This window comes from Babylonia areolata, chromosome 35 (assembly GCF_041734735.1).
Source record: "Babylonia areolata isolate BAREFJ2019XMU chromosome 35, ASM4173473v1, whole genome shotgun sequence".
In the NCBI taxonomy this organism is placed as follows: domain Eukaryota; kingdom Metazoa; phylum Mollusca; class Gastropoda; order Neogastropoda; family Buccinidae; genus Babylonia; species Babylonia areolata.
In genome coordinates this window covers 9,336,983-9,360,428 of record NC_134910.1, presented here as the reverse complement: position 1 = coordinate 9,360,428, position 23,446 = coordinate 9,336,983, and the positions used below count along the sequence as shown (strand labels likewise).

The 23,446-nt window shown below is 43.3% G+C and overlaps 1 protein-coding gene across 1 annotated transcript in view; it reads left to right on the top strand.

The window, feature by feature from the left end:
* Positions 1-19,476, top strand: part of LOC143277883 (guanine nucleotide-binding protein G(q) subunit alpha) — a 28,272-nt gene extending 8,796 nt beyond the window's left edge. The window contains exons 2-8 of the mRNA XM_076582833.1: positions 2,251-2,435; positions 7,903-8,057; positions 9,364-9,492; positions 11,546-11,675; positions 13,701-13,854; positions 16,221-16,328; positions 19,326-19,476. Of these exons, the coding sequence (XP_076438948.1) occupies positions 2,251-2,435; positions 7,903-8,057; positions 9,364-9,492; positions 11,546-11,675; positions 13,701-13,854; positions 16,221-16,328; positions 19,326-19,408 (944 nt within the window). The 3' untranslated portion in view covers positions 19,409-19,476. The remainder of the gene's footprint in view (positions 1-2,250; positions 2,436-7,902; positions 8,058-9,363; positions 9,493-11,545; positions 11,676-13,700; positions 13,855-16,220; positions 16,329-19,325) is intronic.
* The last annotated feature ends 3,970 nt before the right edge of the window (positions 19,477-23,446 follow it).

Here is a 23,446-nt window from a genome sequence, read left to right as displayed (position 1 = left end):
TGTGATGGGGAGGGGTGTTCACTGTGAGGGGAGTTTTTATATGCTTTGTTGAGTTCCTTCTAAAGCCAAGGAAAAGGTATATTTGCAATATTTGTTTCTGGCATTGTTTGATTTGGGGGGACACCTGCAGGAAAGGAGGATTTGGTGAGTGCCCTGAAAGGGGTGGAAACGGGCATTGATCTTGGTGGCCAGGAAACACTTGACAATCAGCATTGCCTGTGGACAGGGGGAGTTATGCAAGGGGCTTACTTGACTAACCTGAACCCAATCCTCACCAGACCAGCAGTGCAGAACAGTGGTTAATGTAGCTTGATGGCTTTTGCTGCTGTCCTTGTTTGGTGTGACACACCCATCAGTCTTAGGACAAGATCGATGGAGAAGGATTGTCTCCGTTAAGCTCTGTTTGGCCTGGTTGGAGATTTTTGTTGGCTGTTAAGTAGTATTTTGTCATTAACCAAGTTGAGGTGCATGCCGTGGTGAGCGAAGGCTAAAAAAGCATGTGGTAATGTCAAAGTTTTGTCATGAAGAACTTGTATCACCCCCCCTTCCACCCAACTCGCACAAACACACACACACACACACACTCTCTCTCTCTCTCTCTCTCTCTCTCTCTCTCTCTCTCTCTCAAAAACAAAAAGTTTGTGAAAAAGGTGAGGTATGATCTAGTCTTTTTGGTGCAAAGATGTTGACGAAAGTCCTTTCTTCGTCAGCTTTCACATTGCACATCACTGTACCCTGGGGGAGGGAGTGGGGTTGAAGGTACAGCATGGTGTGATGGTTATATATTGCATCTTTCTGGAAGTCATAACTGAAATTTTCTTTTTATGATGAAATTCAGCCTGTTGGTTCGCAGGGAGAGTGCACTCTCATCACAGCAATTGAATCTCCACTTCTTTTCTTTTTCCCCCCCAATTTTTTTTCTTTCTTTCTTTTTCTGTGCATGTTTTTACCTGTTATATGCTATCAAAATGGATTTGTCCATTTAATTTTGCTTTGGGTTCTTGTACACATACTGATGGTATGCCCTCAGAAACCAGCATCCATACGAGCAGTTTGTGTAGTGAGAGATGGAGAAAAGCTCTGGCCTAAGCTTGACATGGAAGTGACTAAAACCAGCATCCATACGAGCAGTTTGTGTAGTGAGAGATGGAGAAAAGCTCTGGCCTAAGCTTGACATGGAAGTGACTAAAACCAGCATCCAGACGAGCAGTTTGTGTAGTGAGAGATGGAGAAAAGCTCTGGCCTAAGCTTGACATGGAGGTGACTAAAACCAGCATCCATACGAGCAGTTTGTGTAGTGAGAGATGGAGAAAAGCTCTGGCCTAAGCTTGACATGGAAGTGACTAAAACCAGCATCCATACGAGCAGTTTGTGTAGTGAGAGATGGAGAAAAGCTCTGGCCTAAGCTTGACATGGAGGTGACTAAAACCAGCATCCATACGAGCAGTTTGTGTAGTGAGAGATGGAGAAAAGCTCTGGCCTAAGCTTGACATGGAGGTGACTAAAACCAGCATCCAGACGAGCAGTTTGTGTAGTGAGAGATGGAGAAAAGCTCTGGCCTAAGCTTGACATGGAGGTGACTAAAACCAGCATCCAGACGAGCAGTTTGTGTAGTGAGAGATGGAGAAAAGCTCTGGCCTAAGCTTGACATGGAAGTGACTAAAACCAGCATCTGGGGTTTCCGAGCTGCTTAGCTGTGCATGCAGCATCCATTAGACTGCTGTTCTGTGATGATTAAATTAACTGTTATACCTGTTGTAACATGTTGTTTTTGTTGTTTGTGTGTTTTTTGTTGTTGTTTTTTTTATCTGCGCCTATTCATTGATCTTTCATTCAAGCTTTTTTGTTTTTGTTTGTTTGAATGCTTTTCATTCTGTGATTTATATGACATTGGTATAGAAATTGCTTTGAAAAAAAAAAGTTCTGGGTTAAGCATAGCCAAAATCTGTTGACTATTGAGTATTCTTTTACCTTCGCTTGGTGTGGTCATGTGTGGCAGGACTTGTGACTTTGCTGAAAGTTGGCTCCAATCTGCCGATCCCGTGTTTTATATATAAAAGCAATGGCCATTTGAAAATTGTATGACTTCATGTTTCAAACTTTATTTTTGTATATTTTATTCTATTTGTTGGAGGTAAGAAATAAAGCAAACAAGCCCTGTGTTGTGAATGATAATCAAACATGTCAAATTAAACTCTGTCCACATTCATTGGGTGCTCTACATGGCATGTTGTGTTGCTGTGTCGACAGGGACAGGAGAGTCGGGCAAGAGCACCTTCATCAAACAGATGCGCATCATCCACGGGAGTGGCTACTCAGATGATGACCGGCGCAGCTTCATCAAAATCGTCTACCAGAACATCTTCATGGCCATGCACGCCATGATCCGCGCCATGGACACCCTCAACATCCAGTATACCAATCCCAACAACAGGGTGAGTGCGCACACACCGCACTGTCTGTACGCGTCACGCCTAATGGCAGACAAGTCTGGAGTTGTTAAACCCTTTACTTCTGAACCTTGTTAACTCCCCCCCTTTCCCGAAAGCAGAAAATGGCTGCCCACATAGGGTAAAAAAAGGAACATGGCTGTTGACATAGCAGACTAGTAGTAATTCACAAGTGAACTTGGGAGTTGCAGCCCACAAACGCAGAAGAACCTTGAAGAAATGAGATCAGTGTGAGTGTGACATGCATGTAAAATGCAGTAACCACTTTTTGTGTCATTGTCATCAGTTTTTTCCAACCAAAAGTAAGTAGGTCCAAAGAGGAAGAAGTCCAGATATAAAGAGTGATGTCTGACATCCTGACCTGTGAGTGCAGTGCTATCTCGGTGAGGTGATATAACCCCTTCAGTGACCAGCAGATTCGTCCGCAGCAGTTCAGCAGTCGAAGGACTTGTTTGGTATAGAAGCATCAACAAGTGCATGCACACGCATTTGGCATGCATGTTTGCAGCATTGAATGGTATTTTGGCTGTATGTGTGATTTGAACAAGAGATTTGAATAAGAGATCTGACGTATTGTTTGGTTATCAGTGACAGTTTATGCAACAAAGGAAAAGCAAATAATATCTGAAGGTCAGGTTGCACTTACAGACCTTTCCACCACGTAGCTCCTGCATTGCAGAAAGAGTGAAGGGATACAAGGCCCATTAAAAGTAATAAAACTAGTATTTGGGAATATTTACTCCTTTTTTTTTTTTTTTTTCTTTTTAACACTCAGATAAAAAAGTTTTGTAATGCAGAAAAAAAAAGCACATTAATTTAGCTGACTTTGGGAAACATTTTGCCCTTTTTTCTTTTTTTCTTTTTTTCTTTTTTTTTTCAGAAGAGAAAACTTGTTATATAAACAGACAACTGGAACTCCAGTTAACACACATGACAGAGCTCTTTCCTGTTTGCTGTTGGAGAGGGTGGCGTCGCCATTTGTATCTGACATTTTAGATGGTATTTTCAACCTTGTTTTTAAAGCTTCAGAGTCTTCATTTTTTCCTACTGAAGGAATTTTGTGTTGTATTTCAACCGCTTGTGAAGCAATAACAAGTTGTTTTGTTGTTGTTTTTTGTTTATTTGCTAAGTTTTTTGTTGATTTGTTTAGGTATTTATTTTGAAAATAATTTTTATGCATGTCACTTGAAGGTGTTCCCTTTGATCGAAGGACGCAGGTGCCAGAAGATTTGACAAGCGCACTTCAAAATGACAGTGATGAAGCGATGCTGTGTTGAGCATGAATGATTTGCAGCTTGATTAGCCATGCGAATGGTTGTTGATTTCTCAGACACGTTTGAGTGTCCGAGAATGAAACCACCTCCTGGTTTTAGATTTAGAGCGTGAAGAGCACGCGCAAGACGCAACTTTAGGGAGTGAAATAACAAAACATTTCATTGCATAAATAATGTGTGTTGCATTTGTCATGGGCAGCCGTTTGTGATGGTGTTGTGGAAATGAAGGCTGTGTGCAAATAGTGAAATAGAATAGTAGATACAGAAAGAGTTGTACTGTTTAGGTGATTCTGTGGGAAAGGAAGCCCTCAGCTGTGTTAAGGGAAATGGCTATGATAAGATAGAATCAGCCAAGCAGGATTGAAGAAAGGGAGTTCCAGCACCGTGAGTACCTTTCCAGTTGCCATTGTCAGTCGTGGCAGTTTGAAGGCATGATGATGGCCTGGTGGTAACGCGTCCACCTTGGAATTGAGAGGATCTGAAGGCACAGGACTGAATCCTACTCTTGTCTGTTTTTTGTCAGAATTTTCTTCCCCTCCACAAGACATTTGAGTGGTGGTCTGGAGGCCAGTCATTCGGATAAGACGATTAAACGAGGTCTGCCTGTGTGCAGCATGCACTTAGCACACATAAAAGATCCCACAGCAACAAAGGGGATGTCCCTGGCAAAATTCTGTAGAAGAATCCACTTGCAGACAGAAATAAAAATGGTGGCGCTGCACTTCAGCGAAGCCCCTCTCAGCCCAAATTTCACGTAGATTAGGGTTTAGGGTTGTAGCCAGTCATTGGTCAGTGACACGTGTATACATATTTGAAGTGACCCATCAATGTGGCAGCCAGTCGGACACTTGACTTAATGGGTTTTTTTTTTTTTTAAGAAAGTCGGTCAGACCAAAAGCCTTTTGGCTTTCTGTAGGTCTCTCTCATTCCCCTGCAGAATAATGGTTACTGCAGTTACAAACTCCGGAAAAAAGAACAAACAAAAAAATTGTGGCTGTTGTGGACACAGTGGTTTACTGTGAAAAAGGACTTCCCCAGAACATCTACTGCTTACTCCATTTTATCACAGTTGTTTCCTGACATCTATCTGACCACTTATTTTGCAGTTCAGAATGGGCTGTGCATCACATATCCTGTGGTGTGTGGGTGTATACAATTAGTATGTGCAAGCGAGGAGTTTAGGAACAGGTGCATGTTTGCCTGTGTGTGTGTATACTGTATGTGATGCTTTTGTGTGTGTGTGTGTGTGTGTGCAGTGCTTCACAGTTTGTGTGTGTGTGCATACGTTTTGACTGATTTGTGTGTATGCCATGCTTTTTTGTGTGTGTCTGTTAGTGTGTGTGTATGTAAATTTTTTTTTTTTTTTTTTTTTTACTGTTTCGGAGTAATTTTTTCCTGATCCAGAATAGTGCGTAATTGCTCACATGCATGCATACATACTTGAACAGGAAACATTTCTTTTGCAGCGGTCAACAACGCATCAACAGCACCAAGAAAACACATCAACAGCACCAAGAAACACACACACACACACACACACACACACACACACACACACACACACACACACACACACACACACACACACACACACACACTCATTCATTCATTCATTCATTCACACACTCATTTAAACTGTTCCACAGGTGTGTGTATACAAAAGCTGGCGTGCGATAGACAACATTAAAATGAAATACACGTTGTGTGATGAGGAAAGGGGCGCGGAGGCCTTGACTGCCTTTGGGGGGGAGGCTGAAATGGGGATTTTTCATGCCCCATTATTATTTATTATTTTTTTTAATGAACCATTGATTTTGTGGTGAAGCATTTAAATGACCATTAGTGTGCTCAACCGCACGTATATGCTGATGGAGAAATCTATAATGACAGAAAAAGTAATACAAAACAATACAATACTAGTATAGTGAAAGCATATTCTGTCATGCCAGGCACTGAACTTATAAAAACAAAGGTAGATTTTAGATTTACTAACAGGCAGATGGGCTCATCTCTCTTTAAAACGGCAGGTAAAATAATATACACCATAAACTCTGTTAACATCAGATTCTAGTTTTTTATTCTGAAGGTGTCGGTATGCATACATATATTTGTCTAGCGGCCTTGAACTGAAGTGAAAGAGTGGTTTTGAAGTTCATTGCTAGGCTTCAGATGGTTAGTGATGAAGACTGTTTCTTTGGTAACAAGGTGAATGTAAGCTCTGCTGAGCGGTGTCAAGCACAAGGTTATCTTTATTTGTTGTCCTGTTCTGAGCAGCATAGGAGTCACTCCTTACACTTTCATTTCTGCCATCTGTAAGGCAAGGAAACTCCCATGTCGCGTGCCTTGTGAGAAGCCCTCACTGCAAAGTCTTATCTCTGCTGAGGTTTGCATGATACTAGACTGATGTTCCCGCTCAGTGCTGGCTTCATAAAGGCTTCCATGCATGATGGAAACCATTTCACAGTTCTTGAACTTGAGGTAAACCAAGAGTTTTTTGTTTTTTTTAATCAGTCTTTTTTGTTTTGATGTTATTATTTTGTTCATAATACAGTATAATCTTGTAAGTTTCCTACAGAATGGTTTTGTTTTTTATATCTTTTCTGCCCTGGAATGGCCGGTGTGATGGGTTGAGCTCAAAACACGTTGAAATGAATTGATTAAAATCAGGATGTTGAGCCACCCATGTGGGACTAACCTCGCCAAGACATCTCATCGGCTTTGTCGTTTGACAGATGATGGGTTAGATTTTGTCAGATCCTGCAACAGTGGTTAGAGTGGCTGTCACATGTACAGTATATCTGGTGCAGATGTAGTGACAATTGGCAGCCTGTTTTCTGACATTCTCTTTATGCCTTTTTCCTCCCCCTGCTATTGCTATGGAGCATACTTCACAGAGTGGACCACCTGTGATTCAGCATTTTCAAGTCTCTTAAATAATACAAAGATATGTGTCCGCATTGGAATATATATATATGTGAAATTGAGAATTTTCTTAAAACATCTTGGGACATTGCTGACCTCTTGCCTGTGCTGACTTTGACAAGGACAACGTTGACTCTTGTATTGCGTGTTGAACTGGGCAGACGCTGACCAACTTTAAACACAAAATGTTGCATGTGGATCCAAATTGGATCAGGGTGTTGCTCATGGTCCATTCTGTCCATGTACAGTCTGGAAAAGTCAGGGGGGGGGGGGAATGAGAGCACCACTCCCAAGGCTGGAAAAGTCTAAGGAAAATCTGTTTTGCCTTTCGGGGTTTGGAAAAAAAAACTTGTAGTTTTAGTAAAAGTTAAAGAAAACACTTGACCAGTACCATTCAACAGAGATCTTCAAATTCAGTGCCATAATTTTTTGTTTGTTTGTTGTTGGTTTTTTTGGTGTGATGAAAATTGAGCAATGGTAAAAAAATTTTTAAAAATAAATAAAAATTTAAGTGATGAACATTGATAGCAGGATATCCATTGATCTCTTTCATCAGCAGTGCAGCAAATTGTTGAATCTATGTTGTGTTCTTGGGAAAGCACTTTATTCAGATTTTCATCACTTTTCCCAGTTGTGAATGGGTTCCTGACTTCATTTGGAAACGGTTTGGACAGTGGAAGTAGAAGTTCGGGGCCTGCCTCCTGGTGCAGAGACTTAGACACAATGGATATGAATTCACTGTCCCAGTGGCTGTTCAAGGCGATGGGACCTGATGCACAGGATGCATGAAGTACCTGGTGTCCAGGGAGCATCATTCGGTGGGGGGCGTGCATGCATTATCACTTTGTACTCCCATCAGTTCAGATGCACTGCAGTTTCAGCTGAGTGCACTGTCAGAGCCATACTTTGTACACACACATCATTATCATCAGAAACATGCTGAATCCCCTTGAAAACACCAATAACACAGTCTTAAGCCAACAAGCTAACAGCACTGAATGAAGATGCAGTTGATTAAAAAAAATGGAACTAAATTTGCCCACTGTAGTACAGAAATAGTACTCAGTCCAAGGGAATCAACCAGATTTTACAGTTATATCAGTACTGGGGGGGTACTAAGTGTTAACCATTGCTGTTCTGTCGTGTCTGCTAAGGTTTCTTTATTACGTGTTATGAGTTTTGTTTTGTATTGTTATGACATTATTTTTTGTGGGGCCTGTTTGACATTGGTGAGTGTGTGTGTGTGTGTGTTGCAGGAAAATGGCAACATGATCAAACAAGTGGACTATGAGACAGTGACTACATTTGAGAAACAGTATGTGGACGCCATTCGCACATTATGGGAGGACCCTGGTATCCAGGAGTGCTATGACCGGCGCCGCGAGTACCAGCTCACAGACTCTGCCAAATAGTGAGTCGCAGTGGTTTAGTTTGAGCACATCTTTGGTAATTGGGACTTGTGAAGAAAATCTTCAGTTGGAACTTCTGAAGCATAGAGAACATATGTCCTTATGTGAAACATAAAGCAGCAACAAGTTTATGGTTTATAATGTACAGGGGATGTTGCTCTTTTTTGCTCAGTGTTTTAGCTATAGATTATCCAGACTGGCTTAGGAGGGTGTTGGTTGAAATGCCAGTATGTTCTTTCACCTTTTTGTGTGTTGTAAACGGCATTTCAGCTTTGACCACTGATGTAAAGATTAATGATAATATTGATGATGATGATATTGAAACATTTTTGTGGCACATTTTTTTCTCTGTATAATTTAGCTCTGTGTGCTGTTTAGATGCTGTTTGTGTTGCAAGCTGGTCAGAATGCCATGATGGGTGCAGCTGCACTGATGGCATGATTGCCAGAGCACTGTGGTAGGTGCTTCTGCACCAGTCCCTGGCTGGCATGGAATGTACACTTTGCACATGTTTATCAGTGGGTTACCCTGACAGGTTTAGGAGCATGTTGGTTGAAATGCCAGTTGTCGATTTTTCCTTTGTGTGTGTGTGTGGGGAGGGAGGCGGGGGGGGGGGGAGGGAACGGGGTTGGGGTTGTAGGTAAGCAGCACATCAGCTTATACAGCTGAGAAATGAAACATTGATAAAAGTTTCTTTCTGCTGCCATATAGTAACCTTGGTTTACCTTGTGTGGATAGAGGAAGGTTGGGGGTGTTTCAGGTTAGGGAAGAGAGCAGACTGTGGAGACAAAAGTGTGCATGGCATTATCAGACACAGACACTTGAGTAAATTTGTGCAGTAAGAATGTGTCTTTTCTTTCTTTCTTTCTTTTTTTTCAAGGCTTCAGTGTGTTTGTTTGTTTTTCTTCTTTATTTTGTTAAGAAATAGAAATATCCTTGCAAGTAAATTGTCCCTGTAGTGCTCTGTAGTTGTTTACTAAATTTAAAAAAATTCTATTGAAAAGCCTTAAAAACCACATGAAGACATGGTTAAAAAAAAAAAAAAAATGAAAGTAAAAATTAAGAAATCACAATTGATTTTTTAATGAATGGAGGAAACTGTAAAAGTGTTGTTGGAGAGATGGAGGGGAGGAGTGGGAAAATGGTGGAGGTAGGTGTGATAAGGGGAGTGGGGAGATAAGGAAGAGAGATGCAAGGACGAAGACACGGAAGAGGAGACACAGTGGACAAGACAGGTGATCAGTGTTGGGAGAGAAAAGTGTGTGTGTGTGTACAAACAGGGTTTTCTTTGTGTGTGTGTGTGTGCAGCTACTTAGACAGCGTGGACCGGATCTCAGAGAACAACTACCTGCCCACATTACAGGACATCCTGCGAGTGAGAGTGCCCACTACAGGCATCATTGAGTACCCCTTTGATCTGGACAGCATCATCTTCAGGTGAGTAGTACCCCTTTGATCTGGACAGCAGCATCTTCAGGTGAGTAGTACCCCTTTGATCTGGACAGCAGCATCTTCAGGTGAGTAGTACCCCTTTGATCTGGACAGCAGCATCTTCAGGTGGGTAGTACCCCTTTGATCTGGACAGCAGCATCTTCAGGTAGGGGCACCACACCAAACCCCACCCCACTCCCACAGCGCCTCCCATCCCCTCTCCCTATGTACCCTGCTCAAGGCCCTGCGTTGTTGATCTGAGTACTTGTTGCATGTACGCTGTGAGTCTTCGCATCTTAGGGCTTTCCTCAAGGCTGCCTGTTGACCTATCATGTAGAGCAGTGGCCTTGTTATGCGCCCTACTAGGATCAAAACGTCTACAGGAGTAGTAGTATCATGTTGGGCCACTGTTCTTATCGCCTCCCCCATCTTAAGGGAATCGATAGAGGAACTGGGGGGAGGGGGGGGGGGGGGCAATAAGAACAATGGTACAACGCAACTTACTATACTGTATGTACTACTCGCAGGTTAGTGTCCCATTTACGGACCAGGATATTTTAACGCCACCACCACCCCACTCTCCACCCTCCCACCGCTTGACGTTCGAGTGGTTGTCTGGCTGCTTTTCGTATGGATGAGATGATAAAACGAGTTCCTGTGTACAGCATGCACTTACGTTAAAGTATCTGCAGCAACAGAAGAGTTGTCCTTGGCAAAAAGCTGTTGAAAAATCCATTTTTCGCAGCCAGAAGAAAAAAAAAGAGAAAGAAAAACTGGTGGCGCTGCTGTGTAGTGACGCATTCTCTCCAAGGAGAGCAGCTTGAATTACCCCTGGGGAAATATGCTGTGACAAAAAGCAGTACAATATGATACAGTACAGTAGAGCAGTCTGTTCCTAAGGCCTCAATCTTCTTCTTTGTCTGTCTCCCCCCCCCCATGTATGGAAACAACCATTCTGGTTGAGGAAAACAACAGTGGTTTGTGCCTTTGTCTTACGCAGGGTAACACTACTTGTTTTTGGGCTTGTTAAAATGTACCAGTTGTTTCATTTACTGTTTGCAGAAACATGGCTAACCATGACTCAAAGTTAACCAAATTTTACTGTTTTCAATTTGAATCCTTGTGAAGTTTTAGGACTCCTTTATTTTTGACCTGGAAAAAAAAAAGATTTGTCATTTGACTTTACATAATAGATGACACTTTGTTTAAAGATGATAATGAATTTGTGTGATCTTTTTAATATCTCATTGTCTGCTTGAGAAAGCCAAATAGCCATAGATATGAACTTCACCCTTCCATTCAATGAATTGTATTGCAAACTGCTGTTTGTATTGCTGGATTGCTGTTCCCAGTTGAAGATAGGAGGGAGTAGGAGGGGGTTAGGGACATGTTGCCCTTGCCTTTGCCTTCACGGAAGTCACAGACTTGTTTGCTGTGGCTGTGATGTTTAGCACATATAGTTCACAGCTCTAATAAAAGGTTTCAGAAGGTAGGGCATTTCCTCATGGTAAACATCCAAGTCTGTAAAGATATTCAACAGCATTGTCAAGTGAATAATTAGAGTGGAAAAATATTGGTTGGGAAATGGCTTGTCATGGGAAACGTTCAAGGAACGACTTGTTTAGATATTAAACAATGTAGTTAAGTGAATGATTTCAGTTTCAGTAGCTCAAGGAGGCGTCACTGCGTTCGGGCAAATCCATATACGCTACACCACATCTGAATGATTTAAAAATAGTATTAGTAAATTAAAAATCAAAATTGAGAGGCTTGTCATAAAGAAGTGTTGTAAAGGATCGAATCTTGTACACATAATGTGCATTTAGTCTTTGGCTAGTTAGTCTATATTTACGCTGTGTTTCGCTGTCGGTATGTGTGTAGATAGCTTTGATTTGAACGAGTGCATATCCTCTGTGTTTGTGTGATGCAGTAAATTCAGTGATGTTCATTTTATGCCAAAGCAGGGATGCAGGTTTGTTTTTCTTTTTTTCTTTCTTTCTTTCTTTTATTTTTTTCTCCTTGTGTGGAAAGGATGGCAGTTTGTGTATGTGTGTTGCAGGATGGTGGACGTTGGAGGTCAGAGGTCTGAGCGAAGGAAGTGGATTCACTGTTTTGAAAACGTCACATCCATCATGTTTCTAGTCGCCTTAAGTGAATACGATCAAGTCTTGGTGGAGTCGGACAATGAGGTGAGCACCGCTTTCTTTTCCCCCATCAGTTACTCTGGCTGTGAATAGTGTCGGTAGTTTTAAGAACTGGAAATCATTCACATCAAATCATGTTGCTTATACTGTAAACCACCTTGCAAGCACCTACCCCCCCACCAGGCACAGATTTCACCCTGGATTTGGGGATGGGTGTTTTTTTGGGGTACTTAACCCTTTGTTGTAATCCTTCCCCTTTCTTTGTTTCACCACACACAGTACTGGCTGAGTGTTTAGGCACAAGATGTCTCTTTAAACTGCTGGTATCAAAAGGAAATTGTTCAAATGTGTAATAGGTTTTTGTGCTAAAGTCTCCTCTGTCTCTGTCTCCTTCATTCGCTATCGCTCATCTTTCCTCCTGTTTATTTCCTCTTCCTCTCCTTCCTCCCTCTCTCTCAGTTTCACACATTGCTTTTTGTGTATGTGTGTCTGACAGAGAGAGTCCGGGAGTGAGAACGAAAAGCTGGATTCCGAGACGTGGATTAATGCCATGCTCTCACTTGGTTTTCCAATGCAGACGATCTATTCTTTGTATCCAGATCTAAATCTGCACGGCTTTATAAAGCAGCACGATTACAGTAGCAAACTGAATTGCCATTAGAACATGAAATTTCTTTTTTCTTTCCAAAGTAGGGGGTATGTGTTTAATGGCAGTAGCTCAGTCTAGCTGCAAGGGGCCATTTCAGGGTTGAAACAGAAATAAGATCATGACATGGTCAGTGTATCTTGTCAGTCAGATGTCTTGATGTCATCAGAAATCACAAACATACAATACACAAGTGCGACATAGTCTGTGGTCAGAGAAATGGAGGGACAAAGTGTGAGAAGACTAGGTGGTTGTCTCAAAAATAATCTTGTTGGGTATTCTGTGATTGTATCTGTTCATTGAAACATTATCTTTTTTGTTGGTAATAAACAAGTACATGAAACAAACATGAAAAACAAAATGGGGAGTTAGTGAGTGAGTTTTACTAAAACAGATGGTGCTGTGCTGTTGCAATGTGCTGTCCCCGAAGGGAGCAGCTTGGATTTCTCAAAGGGAAATCTGTTATGCCCCAAAAAAAAGTGATAACAGTACACAGTACAGTAAGAGCAATTTTATACACACATCACACGGTAGTGAAGAGGAGAGGTCTAGGTCCACTCACTCGATGAACATTTTGTTTTATTTGTATTTCTTTTTATCACAACAGATTTCTCTGTGTGAAATTTGGGCTGCTCTCCCCAGGGAGAGCACGTCGCTACACTGCAGCGCCACCCATTTTTTTGTATTTTTTCCTGCGTGCAGTTCGATTTGTTTTTCCTATCGCAGTGGATTTTTGTACAGAATTTTGCCAGAAACAACCCTTTTGTTGTCGTGGGTTCTCTTACATGTGCTAAGTGCATGCTGCACACGGGACCTCGGTTTATCGTCTCATCCGAATGACTAGCGTCCAGACCACCACTCAAGGTCTAGTGGAGGGGGAGAAAATATCGGCGACTGAGCCGTGATTCGAACCAGCGCACTCAGATTCTCTCGCTTCCTAGGCTGACGCGTTACCTCTAGGCCACCACTCCACAGTGGATCAAGTGATCCTCACTTCCTGCTTTAAACACTTTCTACCCAGATACTGATTTATCTGTTACACCCGGTGGCTTCCTTTGAATCAAGTTAAGATATTTTTTAACTGCAGTGGACACATTCATTTCCACTTTCTCAATCAGTTGAACTCTCGCTTGGTGCTTTCAGCTTGTTGGCTTTAGCCTCTCCCTTTGTTAGCCAGTGTTTTCAAAGGGACTGAGCATGTTTTTTGATGACATGAAGTACAGCTTTGTTAGCACATTCAGCTGTTGTGGGGCTGGTCCACAGAAACTACAGTGCAGCTGTTTAATTCAAGATGTTGAAACAAAAAAAAAAAAAACAAGAAAAAAAAACACTAAAAAAAAAAAAAGGAGCAGAAGGGAAAAAGCCTTTGCCTTGAAGCTTGTTGATAGACTGCATATTAACTGTACTGTGTGTGTGTGTTTCAGAACCGTATGGAGGAGTCCAAAGCCTTGTTCAGAACAATCATCACCTACCCCTGGTTCCAGAACTCGTCAGTCATCCTGTTCCTCAACAAGAAGGACTTGCTGGAGGAGAAGATACTCCACTCTCATCTAGTAGACTATTTCCCGGAGTTTGATGGTAAGTGGACCGTTTTTGTTTTTTGTTTTTTTCTTATGGGAAATCTTTCTTGATATTGTTAGATAAGTTGTCTTATTCTGTCCACTTTTGGCCTGAAATGTATATGGGTTGTTGTTTTTTTTGTTGTTGTTGTTTGTTACATTGGTTGGTTGACAGTAATTGTTAGCTTCAGTTGTTCACTACTTTTTCCTTGGTCAGTTCTTGGACAGTAATGTTTTAAGACACTGGGGTCACACAGTTAAAATACCTGGCACTTTACAGAATGGTTTATGAGAGTCATGAACACAAGTCTCACCTGGCACGCTTGTGAATCCTTTGTTCAAGTCAGACTGATAGAATACTCGCGGGGGGGCACTCGTTCAGTACAAATACTATCCCCATCTTTTGGAAGTTCTCTGTTAAAAATGTTCCTCTTTTCTGTGGCTCTTTTCTGGCTTTTTAAAACATTTTCTTTCTGTCTTCTCTTACTTACCTGTTTTCTGCCTTACAGGTCCATTCACCTTTTTTTGTTTTTTCTGAAAGTCTAGAACTTTTTTGTTTTGTTTTTTTGTCTTTTTCAGGACTTAAAAATTGGGCACTCTTACTTCATTGCATTCTTTTTTGTGCCAGGGACATGTGAGGTGCCCGTCGAAAATTTTTCTTGTTGTCGTTATGTATTGCTATATTAGTTGATTTATTTTTGATCCTCTGTAAGACAGAACGGTCAGTGGCAGAGGCATGTCCAAGGTTAATATGTGCATGAGTATGAGTGTACTTTGTGGCTTATGTTTTTTTGTTCTTGATATGGCTCCTTTTTTTCTTCTTCTTTTTTCACTGGTGTATTGACCTTTAAGGGGGTGAAAAGTTGTAATCGAACAGTATGTGCATGAGCACAAGTCCATAACTGGTTACGGAAGAGCTGAAGACTTAAGAAAAAAGTGCAGTCAACTTAAAAGACAACGAACTGTTACAAGTGAATGTGTGAGTCTGTAATCAGGCTGTGTGCGTGTGCATAAGTCTGTAATCAGTTACAGAAGACCTGAAAACTTGGGGGGGAAAAAAGAAAAGAAAAAAATGAATACTGAAAAGACAGCAAACTGTAAGAAGTGAATGTGTGAGTCTGAGTCTGAGATTGAGAGGAAACCCTGGCGGAGAAGAAAAGAAAAAAAGTGACACTGCCAAGTCTTCTGGAAAGGATACAGCAAACAGTGATCACAAGGACAGAAATGGTCAAACCCAGTTTGTGCACTCTGCCTGTGTGAATTCTCCCGCAGTCATGGTGGCTCTGATGATTGTTGTTGTCATGTTGAATTAAACAGGATGTAGTGTTTCTGAAAATTCTTGAAAAATTTCTGTTTCTTCCTTCTTTATTTCATTGGCTACTGATGATAAAGAATTTGATAATGATATGTATACTTATATAGTGCCTATCCTCGGTCAGAGACCACGCTCAAAGAGCTTTACAAACACTTAGTCATTTGCACAGCAGGCTGCCTACCTGGGTAGAGCTGACAGACAACTGCTGTTGGGCTCACTTATACAGACATGTAACATTTTACGTGCTTGGCCGTTTTTTTTTTTTTACCACGCCGTGGAGGCAGCCATACTCCGTTTCGGGGGTGAGCATGCTAGGTATGTTCTTGTTTCTATAACCTACCGAACACTGACATGGATAACAGGATCTTTAACATATGTATTTGATCTCTGTGTGTTTACACACGAAGGGGGTTCAGGCACTAACAGGATTGCAGATATGTTGACCTGGGAGAGATCGGAAACATCTCCACCCTTGACTAACCAGGTGCAGGGGATCACACTCGGGAAGCCGGCAAGATTCCTGCACTCAGCCATTTGACCTCAATACCTAGACGGGCGCAATAGCCGAGTGGTTAAAGCGTTGGACTTTCAATCTGAGGGTCCCGGGTTCGAATCACAGTGACGGCGCCTGGTGGGTAAAGGGTGAAGATTTTTCCGATCTCCCAGGTCAACTTATGCGCAGACCTGCTAGTGCCTGAACCCCCTTCGTGTGTATACACAAGCAGAAGATCAAATATGCACGTTAAAGATCCTGTAATCCATGTCAGCGTTCGGTGGGTTATGGAAACAAGAACATACCGAGCATGCACAACCCCGAAAGCGGAGTATGGCTGCCTACATGGCGGGTTAAAAACAGTCATACACGTAAAAGCCCACTCGCCACATATGAGTGAACGTGGGAGTTGCAGCCCACGAACACAGAAGAAGAAGAATAAGACCTCCATACCTGTCAGATTTGGGGGAGGCATGTATGCCATGGGTTTGCCAGCCTTGAGACGGCCATGGCAGGGGGGTGGAATGCAGGAAGGTGACCGTTGTGAATCAGTGCCGGACTTGTTTGTGGCTTGCAGGTGACAAAAAGGATGCAACGGCTGCCAGAGAGTTCATCCTGAAAATGTTTGTGGAGTTGAATCCAGACCCGGACAAGATCATCTATTCCCACTTCACCTGTGCTACAGGTAAAGGAATTGTGCCGGTTGTTCTGTTCTGTTCTGTCTCCCGCCTGCCCTAGTGTGTGTGTGTGTGGAAACCATAGAAGCCCTGAGCGGAGCAAAGTTGGTGTTGCCAGTTTTATACACTTCAGACTCTTGTCATTTCTTACTCTCTGTCATGAAAATTACGTGCATTGGAAATTTTGGGGCTTTTAGACATAGGCTGATGATCTGAAATTGTTTATTGCGATTTATGTATGTATGTTTGTTTATTTATTTATTTATTTATTTATTTTATCTTTCATGTTCCATTTTTGTGCTTGCAGACCTGCCAACTGCTATGCTTGAGTAGAGCATACTACACTGAGCTTCAGATGCTCAAATGCTACACATAAGTAGTAGAAATCAAGCAGTGATTAAAAATGGTATGATAGAGATAGTTAAATAGGGTTTGTACAGTCATTTCAGTCTGGAGAAAAAAAATCTTGTGAAAATGAGAACCATTTCCAGTTCGGTATGGAAAACTTTCAGTCTGGTCTTGAAAATGTGTTTTGCATTTCGTTTGGTCGCATCTGTGGAAACCCTGGCTTTTCTTTGGATAATAACAAGAGAAGATTTATACCAAGAGATTTACACAAGAGTTTGTAGTGTTGTGTCACATGATTATCAGAGTTTGTTTCTTTGACCAGAACCAGTCAGTGGTAAGTTTACATTTTTCTTGACATAGTTCTGGAGAAAACTATTGATTGATCCATTATACTCAGCTCTGTCACGTTTTTTGTTTGTTTGTTTGTTGTTGTTTTTGTTGTTGTTATTGTTTATATATTATAAAGGGTAAATAAATGATTTTTTTTAAAAGACTATGTAATGACAGCAGCAGCAACAAAATGACCAGCCACAGTATTCCTGTGATGTTTTTCATACCCTGTGCTTCGGAGTGTTTCAGTGTAATCTTAGTTTGCACGTTGATCAATTGATTGATACAGATACTTATATAGCGCCTTTCCTCATTCGGAGACCAAGCTCTAAGAGCTTTACAAACAGGGGGTCATTTGCACTACAGTCTGCCTACCTGGGTAGAGATGACTGACGGCTGCCGCTGGGCGCTCATCATTCGTTTCCTGTGTCATTCAGTCAGGTCTCAGGCACGCTCACATACACACTCAGACAGACGTGTAACAATGTGCATGAATAACCTGAGTTTGTAGAGGATTCATTCATGATGTGGTCTTGTGCAGTCATGTGGGCTGGAAGCCAAATTGATCAGCATGTAGCAGAGGGTTGATGGAAAGGCATTGTGCATGTGTGAAGGGAGATAATGTCAGTGTGTGTGTGACAAATGTGTGTCAAGGGAGATAATGTGGTGACAGTTATGTCAGTCAAGTTCTATGTGTGTGTGGTTTACAAGGAATGCAGTTGTCGTATAATATGGTTTTTGAAATAACAAAGTTGGGCATAGAAAAAGTGGAAGGAGGAAAAGGGGAGGGTGGTGGTGGAAGAAGATGGAAGTTCTGTACTTGTTGTGTCTGCAGTCGTTTGAAAGTACAAGGGAGAAAATTTATGATAGAAATGATGTGCTGACAGTTGTGGATCATTCAGTGATCATCAAGACCAACAAATGTTTACAGGTTTAAAAAAAAAAAAAAAAATGCTATCTTTCAACTCGTGAAGGCAGTTGACAGCATAGAAAAAAAAAGTGAGAATTTTGCAAAGGAAATGCACCATGACAGATGCTGTCTGTGCTGAAAGTACCACCAAAGTGCACATGCAGACAGCAATGTTAGCATGAGAAATAATTCTGGCAACTAAAGGGATGGTTTTGACATTTCTGTTGATGCTCAACTCATTGAATGCTGCCCGCATGTTGTGGGATGTTCCATCTTGTATATATATATCAGTCCACAAATGTCAGTAAGAGGTGTTAGACTGTTGGTTTCACAAATCAAGTGAGATAATGAACAGGATGAAAAGACAACCATGTTTAGAAAAAGAAAGAAAGAAAGAAAGAAGGAAAGAGTTCAGACAGGACTGGTTCCACTGTTGTTAGGGGGTGGGTGTGTCATGCGCTTTGTGGAGTTTTGTCAGCCATCAGTGAATATATGTGTATACACTGTGTTCAGAGGATCAAACCTTCATGATGTACATATTGATAGGTGAATGCTGGGATATATTTGGATATGTGAGCTGTTTATTTTATTTGTTGTTGTTTTTTACAAAAAGTTGTCATTGCTGTCTGTTGTTGGGTTTTTTTTTCCATTTATTTTTAAGATAATGGAGAACATCAGAGTCTTCATGACTTATGAATGCATTGAGGAACCACAAATAAACGTACGAGTATTGTTGATTTGCTTTCTACATTTATGAGCTGCAGCTAATACGTCAACTCATTTCAAGGTCTTGGAGGGGGCTTTTTATGTGTATGATTATTCTTACTCCTGCCATTTCGGAAGCCTTACTCTTGTTTTCAGGGATGTACATGCTGGGTATGCTTGTGTTCCCCTAACACACCAAACACTGGCTTGGATTACGGGATCTCCAGAGTGCGTATTTGATCCTTTTGTTTGCGTACAAGAGGAGTTGCGGCTCCAGCAGATCTGCACGTATGCTGACCCAGGAAGTGTGAAAAATCTCCCAACGTTAATCCACCAGGTGCTGGCACCTGTGTTGAACTCCAGACCCTCAGACAAGGCTGTAACCATTTAGCTGTTGTGCGGTGTAGGTAAATGTGTGTGCCGAAGCAAACGTGTGAAGCAATGGTTGTTTTCTTCTAGACCGGACAGCTTGTGAACCTCTGAGATGCATACATACATTAATGAACAAGGGTGGACGCCATTTTGCATGGGCATAGACGGATGTATATTTTGTGTACAATGTATATTTGTGTGTGTCGTTTGTTGCAAACACTGAGGTCGTGTGAATCTTAACGGGGCGTGTCCATACATACATCGACAACTTGAGCGTGGACATCGAGCGGGCGCAGCTGATGACGGTGTGCATTGTTTGCTGTTTGTGTGTGTGTTGCAGACACGGAGAACATCCGCTTTGTCTTCGCAGCAGTGAAAGACACCATCCTGCAACTGAACCTGAAGGAGTACAACCTGGTGTGAGCTGGGCCAGCCCACCACGGCAGCAGCAGCATATTTCCTCCGCAATTCATCGTCAACTTTGTGACAAGTGTCCTTGACCCTCACATACATGCATTCAGTGTGGATTGATAGCAGTCGGGTGTGCTTGGTGGCGGGGGGCGGGGGCCCTTTTTGGCTGACAAAAAAAAAGAAAAAAAAACCGGGAGGGTAAAGGGGGTGGGGGGAGCTTTTGGAGGGGGAGGGGGTGGGGGGGTCACCTCTCTCTCGCTCTCGCTCTTCTCTTCTCTCTCTCTCTCCTGATCCTTCTTTCCCTCCCCATCCCCTCCCTCTCCCTCTTCTACTACTTCTTGTGTGGTCCAGGGAGGAGGGGGTGTGGGTATGGGGGCCGCTTTCCCCACTTTTTTTTTTTTTTTTTTTTTTTTTTTTTTTCTCTCTCTCTCCCCTGGCAAGGCCTCTCATCACCACCACCTGAGCCACCCACCCCACCCCACCCCCCTTCACCCCCAACCCCCTCCCCGCCACACCCCACCACCTCACCTGACCCCGATGGCTGCGGCCCTGTAGCAGCAGCAAGGGGAGAGGGGTGGGGGCGTGTCAGGCGTGACTGGCCTGCCTGTGGAACACGCCCACCGCCGTTTGTCCTTCCTTCCTTCCTTCCTCCCTTCCTCTTACCCCCAACCCCCCCAGACATCCTTCTACGACTACTACTACAAGCAATTTGGCACAGCCTGGTGTTGTTTTTTGTTTTTTTGTTTTTTTTTTTTGTTTTTTTGTTGTTGTGCTTTTTTTTTCTCTCTCTCTCTCTCTCTCTCTGCCTCTCTCTCTCTCTCCCCCTATCTCCCTCTCTCCCTTCCTTCTGTATGATATTTGTGCTCAAAACAATTGTAGATTTGTGTTGTACAGTTTCTGTTACGTATTGTTTAAAAACGTTTTTTTTTTTAATCACTTAATGAACTTATTTCTCCCTTTTTTTTTCCTCCTAATTTCTGGAATGTCGTTTGTATGGTACCTGCTCTGTGTATGGTGGTGTTGTGTTGGAAGTGGGGGGGTTGGGGGTGGTGCTTTGTGCCCTGTTCTCTATGAAGGGGGGTGTGGGATTTGGGGGGGGAAGATGGTGGGCTGACTGGTCAGTACACACAAGCACACATGCTGTGATGTGTTTGTGTGTTGCGGCATCAGGCACACACACCCACACACCCTGTGTGTAGGGGAAGTTGGTTGCTGGCTGTGGTTGTCCTTTGCTTTGCTCTTGTCTCGTCGTCGTTGTGGAGATCCCCTCCCCATTATATCAGCCCTCAAGTTTTCATTCAGGACTGGAGGTGGGGGGGGAGGGGCAGTCGGGAGGGAGAGCATGTGGGGTCGACGGTGTCCGTACGTTGAAGGCTGCCACCAGCGTGCCACGTTTTTTTTTGCACAGGTTTGACCTTTTGTCACAGCGACCCCTCTTCCTTCCCCGTACCCCACACCCATACCCTGACCTCCCCTCCATCCCCCCATCTCTCTCTCTCTCTCTCTCTCTCTCTCTCTGCACACGCTTGCTGGCTTAGTACGCATGGACCCGAACCTGAACGCACTATCCGTCCCACCCCCACCCCATATTTTGTGTTTTGTAAAGGAATGTAAACAGCCTGTGCGTGTGGTGGGTGGGTGTTGGGATCGTTGTGTGGAATGGAGAGCTGTCCCTTGGAAAGGGCGGGGAATGTTCCTGCCCTGGATTGTCAGAGCAGGTGTTGACGTTGTGGAAAACTCATTATCGCCGCCGCATCATTTTTTTGTGTGTGTGTGTAGATGTCCCAGCATTAACTGAATGGGGTAGTGAACCAGTGCATTGCTCTCAATCAGTTGTAGGCGACCCTGTGGGTAGTGTGTTGTTGGATGTATTCACCTTAGCTGGACAGAAACTGAAAACATGTGACTGGTCTTGGATGGTTTTTTGTTTTTTTTTCTCTTACAGACATATGTCTGGTGCGTAGAGTGATGTGCTGGAGATTCACACTTACATTTACACTGACAAGATACACACAGTTGCGAATTATGTGTTACATTACACAGACATACATAAGGAAGTGTCGACTTTAGAAAGTTGTGTGAGTGTTGTGTTTCGACTTGGTGCTGTGAACAGTGGAAGTGGCACCACAAATGCAAACTGGTGTCCAGAATTGTCTTGTATTCCTTTTAAAATTAAAAAAAACAAAAAAAACCAACAACCAAACAACAACAAATAATTCTCTCATTTCCGATGTAGAATTCGTAATCTTTTCTTCAGACTGGAGCTTGTTGCAGCCGTCATTGGAGGGAAGTTGGGGGTGGTTGTAAGGAGTTATGGTGTGAACTGGTATGTCTTTGATGGTTTGGTAGAGGTGCTGGTTGGATTTGCTGGTTCTGGTGTTGTTGGCTTTGTTTGTTTTTTTTAAGGGAGCAAGGGGGGGGTGACAAAAGGGTCCTGAACCAGAAATGCAGGAGTAGCTCCACCAGCCCTTGCTTGCTGCCTGACATGCCAACCCAGCCCAGATCCCCAATTCAGGCACTGTCTTGTCACACCCACCGTTCCCCCCCCCCTCCTACCCCTTGCCCACTCCCTTCCTCCCTCCCTGCTTCCATCCCCCCATGGCGTACATGTGTGTGTTGTAGTGGTGCGGTAGTTCAGCTTGAAGCAGAGCCAGGTTTGTTGGGTGGAGGGAACGGGCTGTATGGCCTTGTTGTTGATCAGCCCACCCCCTCCCCCCACCCAGCCCCAAGTCTGGGGGACCGACTGGAGGACTGATGTCAGTCACAACCAGTGTGGGTCAGGAGAGGTGGGTTGGTTGGTTGTTTTTTCTTCCCCTGTGGTGGGAGCATACACTACTTTTGTCATTGTTGGAGGTGACGTCACGGTTTTTTTGGTGGGTCTTGACAGTGTGGCCGACAGTTTTTGTGTGTGTTTTGTTGTGGTGTTTTGACAGCTGGGGGCTTGTTGTGACCATGGAGTTTGTGGGTGGTTTGCAGGGGTCGTGCCTGGTCAGCCTCCCTGGTCTCCCCAAAGTCCTTGTGGGGGTGGGGGTGGGGGGGGTGTGGAGAGAGAGGTCATGTCTTGAGCCTTGCCAACAAATCCACCCTGTCCTCCCCACACACCCCTTTTTTTTTCTTCTTCTTCTTTCTTAGTTTCCTTTTTTTTTTTCTTTTTTTTTTTTTTTTTCTTTTTTTTTTGTTCATGGCTGTCTGTGCCATCACCTGCCTGCCTACTACCTGTAGTTAGCATCACCTGTGATGCAGTTCCTGGGGTCCAGTGTACAAAAGGACCGTCCGTCGTGTCAAGGTTGCTGGGTTTCAACATCATCGTCATTGTCCTTGTGTGTAAAGGCTGTCACGCCTCCCACTCTTTTTGTTAGTCTTGGACAGGGTCCTTTCAGTCCAGCCTGCAGTGGCTTTGGATTCCATTGACCTTATCCGGGGTCACAGAACTTTGTGTTGTTTGGGGAGGAGGGTGGGGATTTGAAGGGGTGGCTGTGGGGTGGGAGAAGGGGGGTGGGGGTGGAATACATCATGCAAGCAGCCATGTCCTTTTTTTTTTTTTTTTTTTTTTTAAGGATGTGACTTGACTTTCAGGCCTTTAGCCCTGCATCATCATCGTCATCGTCGTCGTCATTATCATTATCATCCACAACTTTTGTAGTTTTAGAGCTGACACTGTCGATGGACGCACATTGGAACCGGCTTGATTGAGAAGGCAGGTGTCTTGCTTGATGTACTTGTTAAGTTTGTGTGTCTGTCTGTCTGTGTGTGTGTGTGTGTGTTTTTTTATGTGTGCCCAGAGTGGTGACGCCCTGTCCCCAGCCACACAGGTGTGGACAGCATTCCACAAGAGGGTGGGAGATACGGGGGGGGTGGGGAGGGGGCGTTGAGGGCAGGCTTGATGTGGGCAGGCTGTGTGTGGTGTAGTAGATAGCCGACCAACCAGTCGTCCTGGTGGTGTGGCAGACACTGAAGGAGGGAGGAGGTGCATGGTGTGGGGGGCTGGGGGGGGGCATGGGATCTGTGCTGGTCCCTGCATGTTTGGGGGGGGGGGGATGGGATGATGGA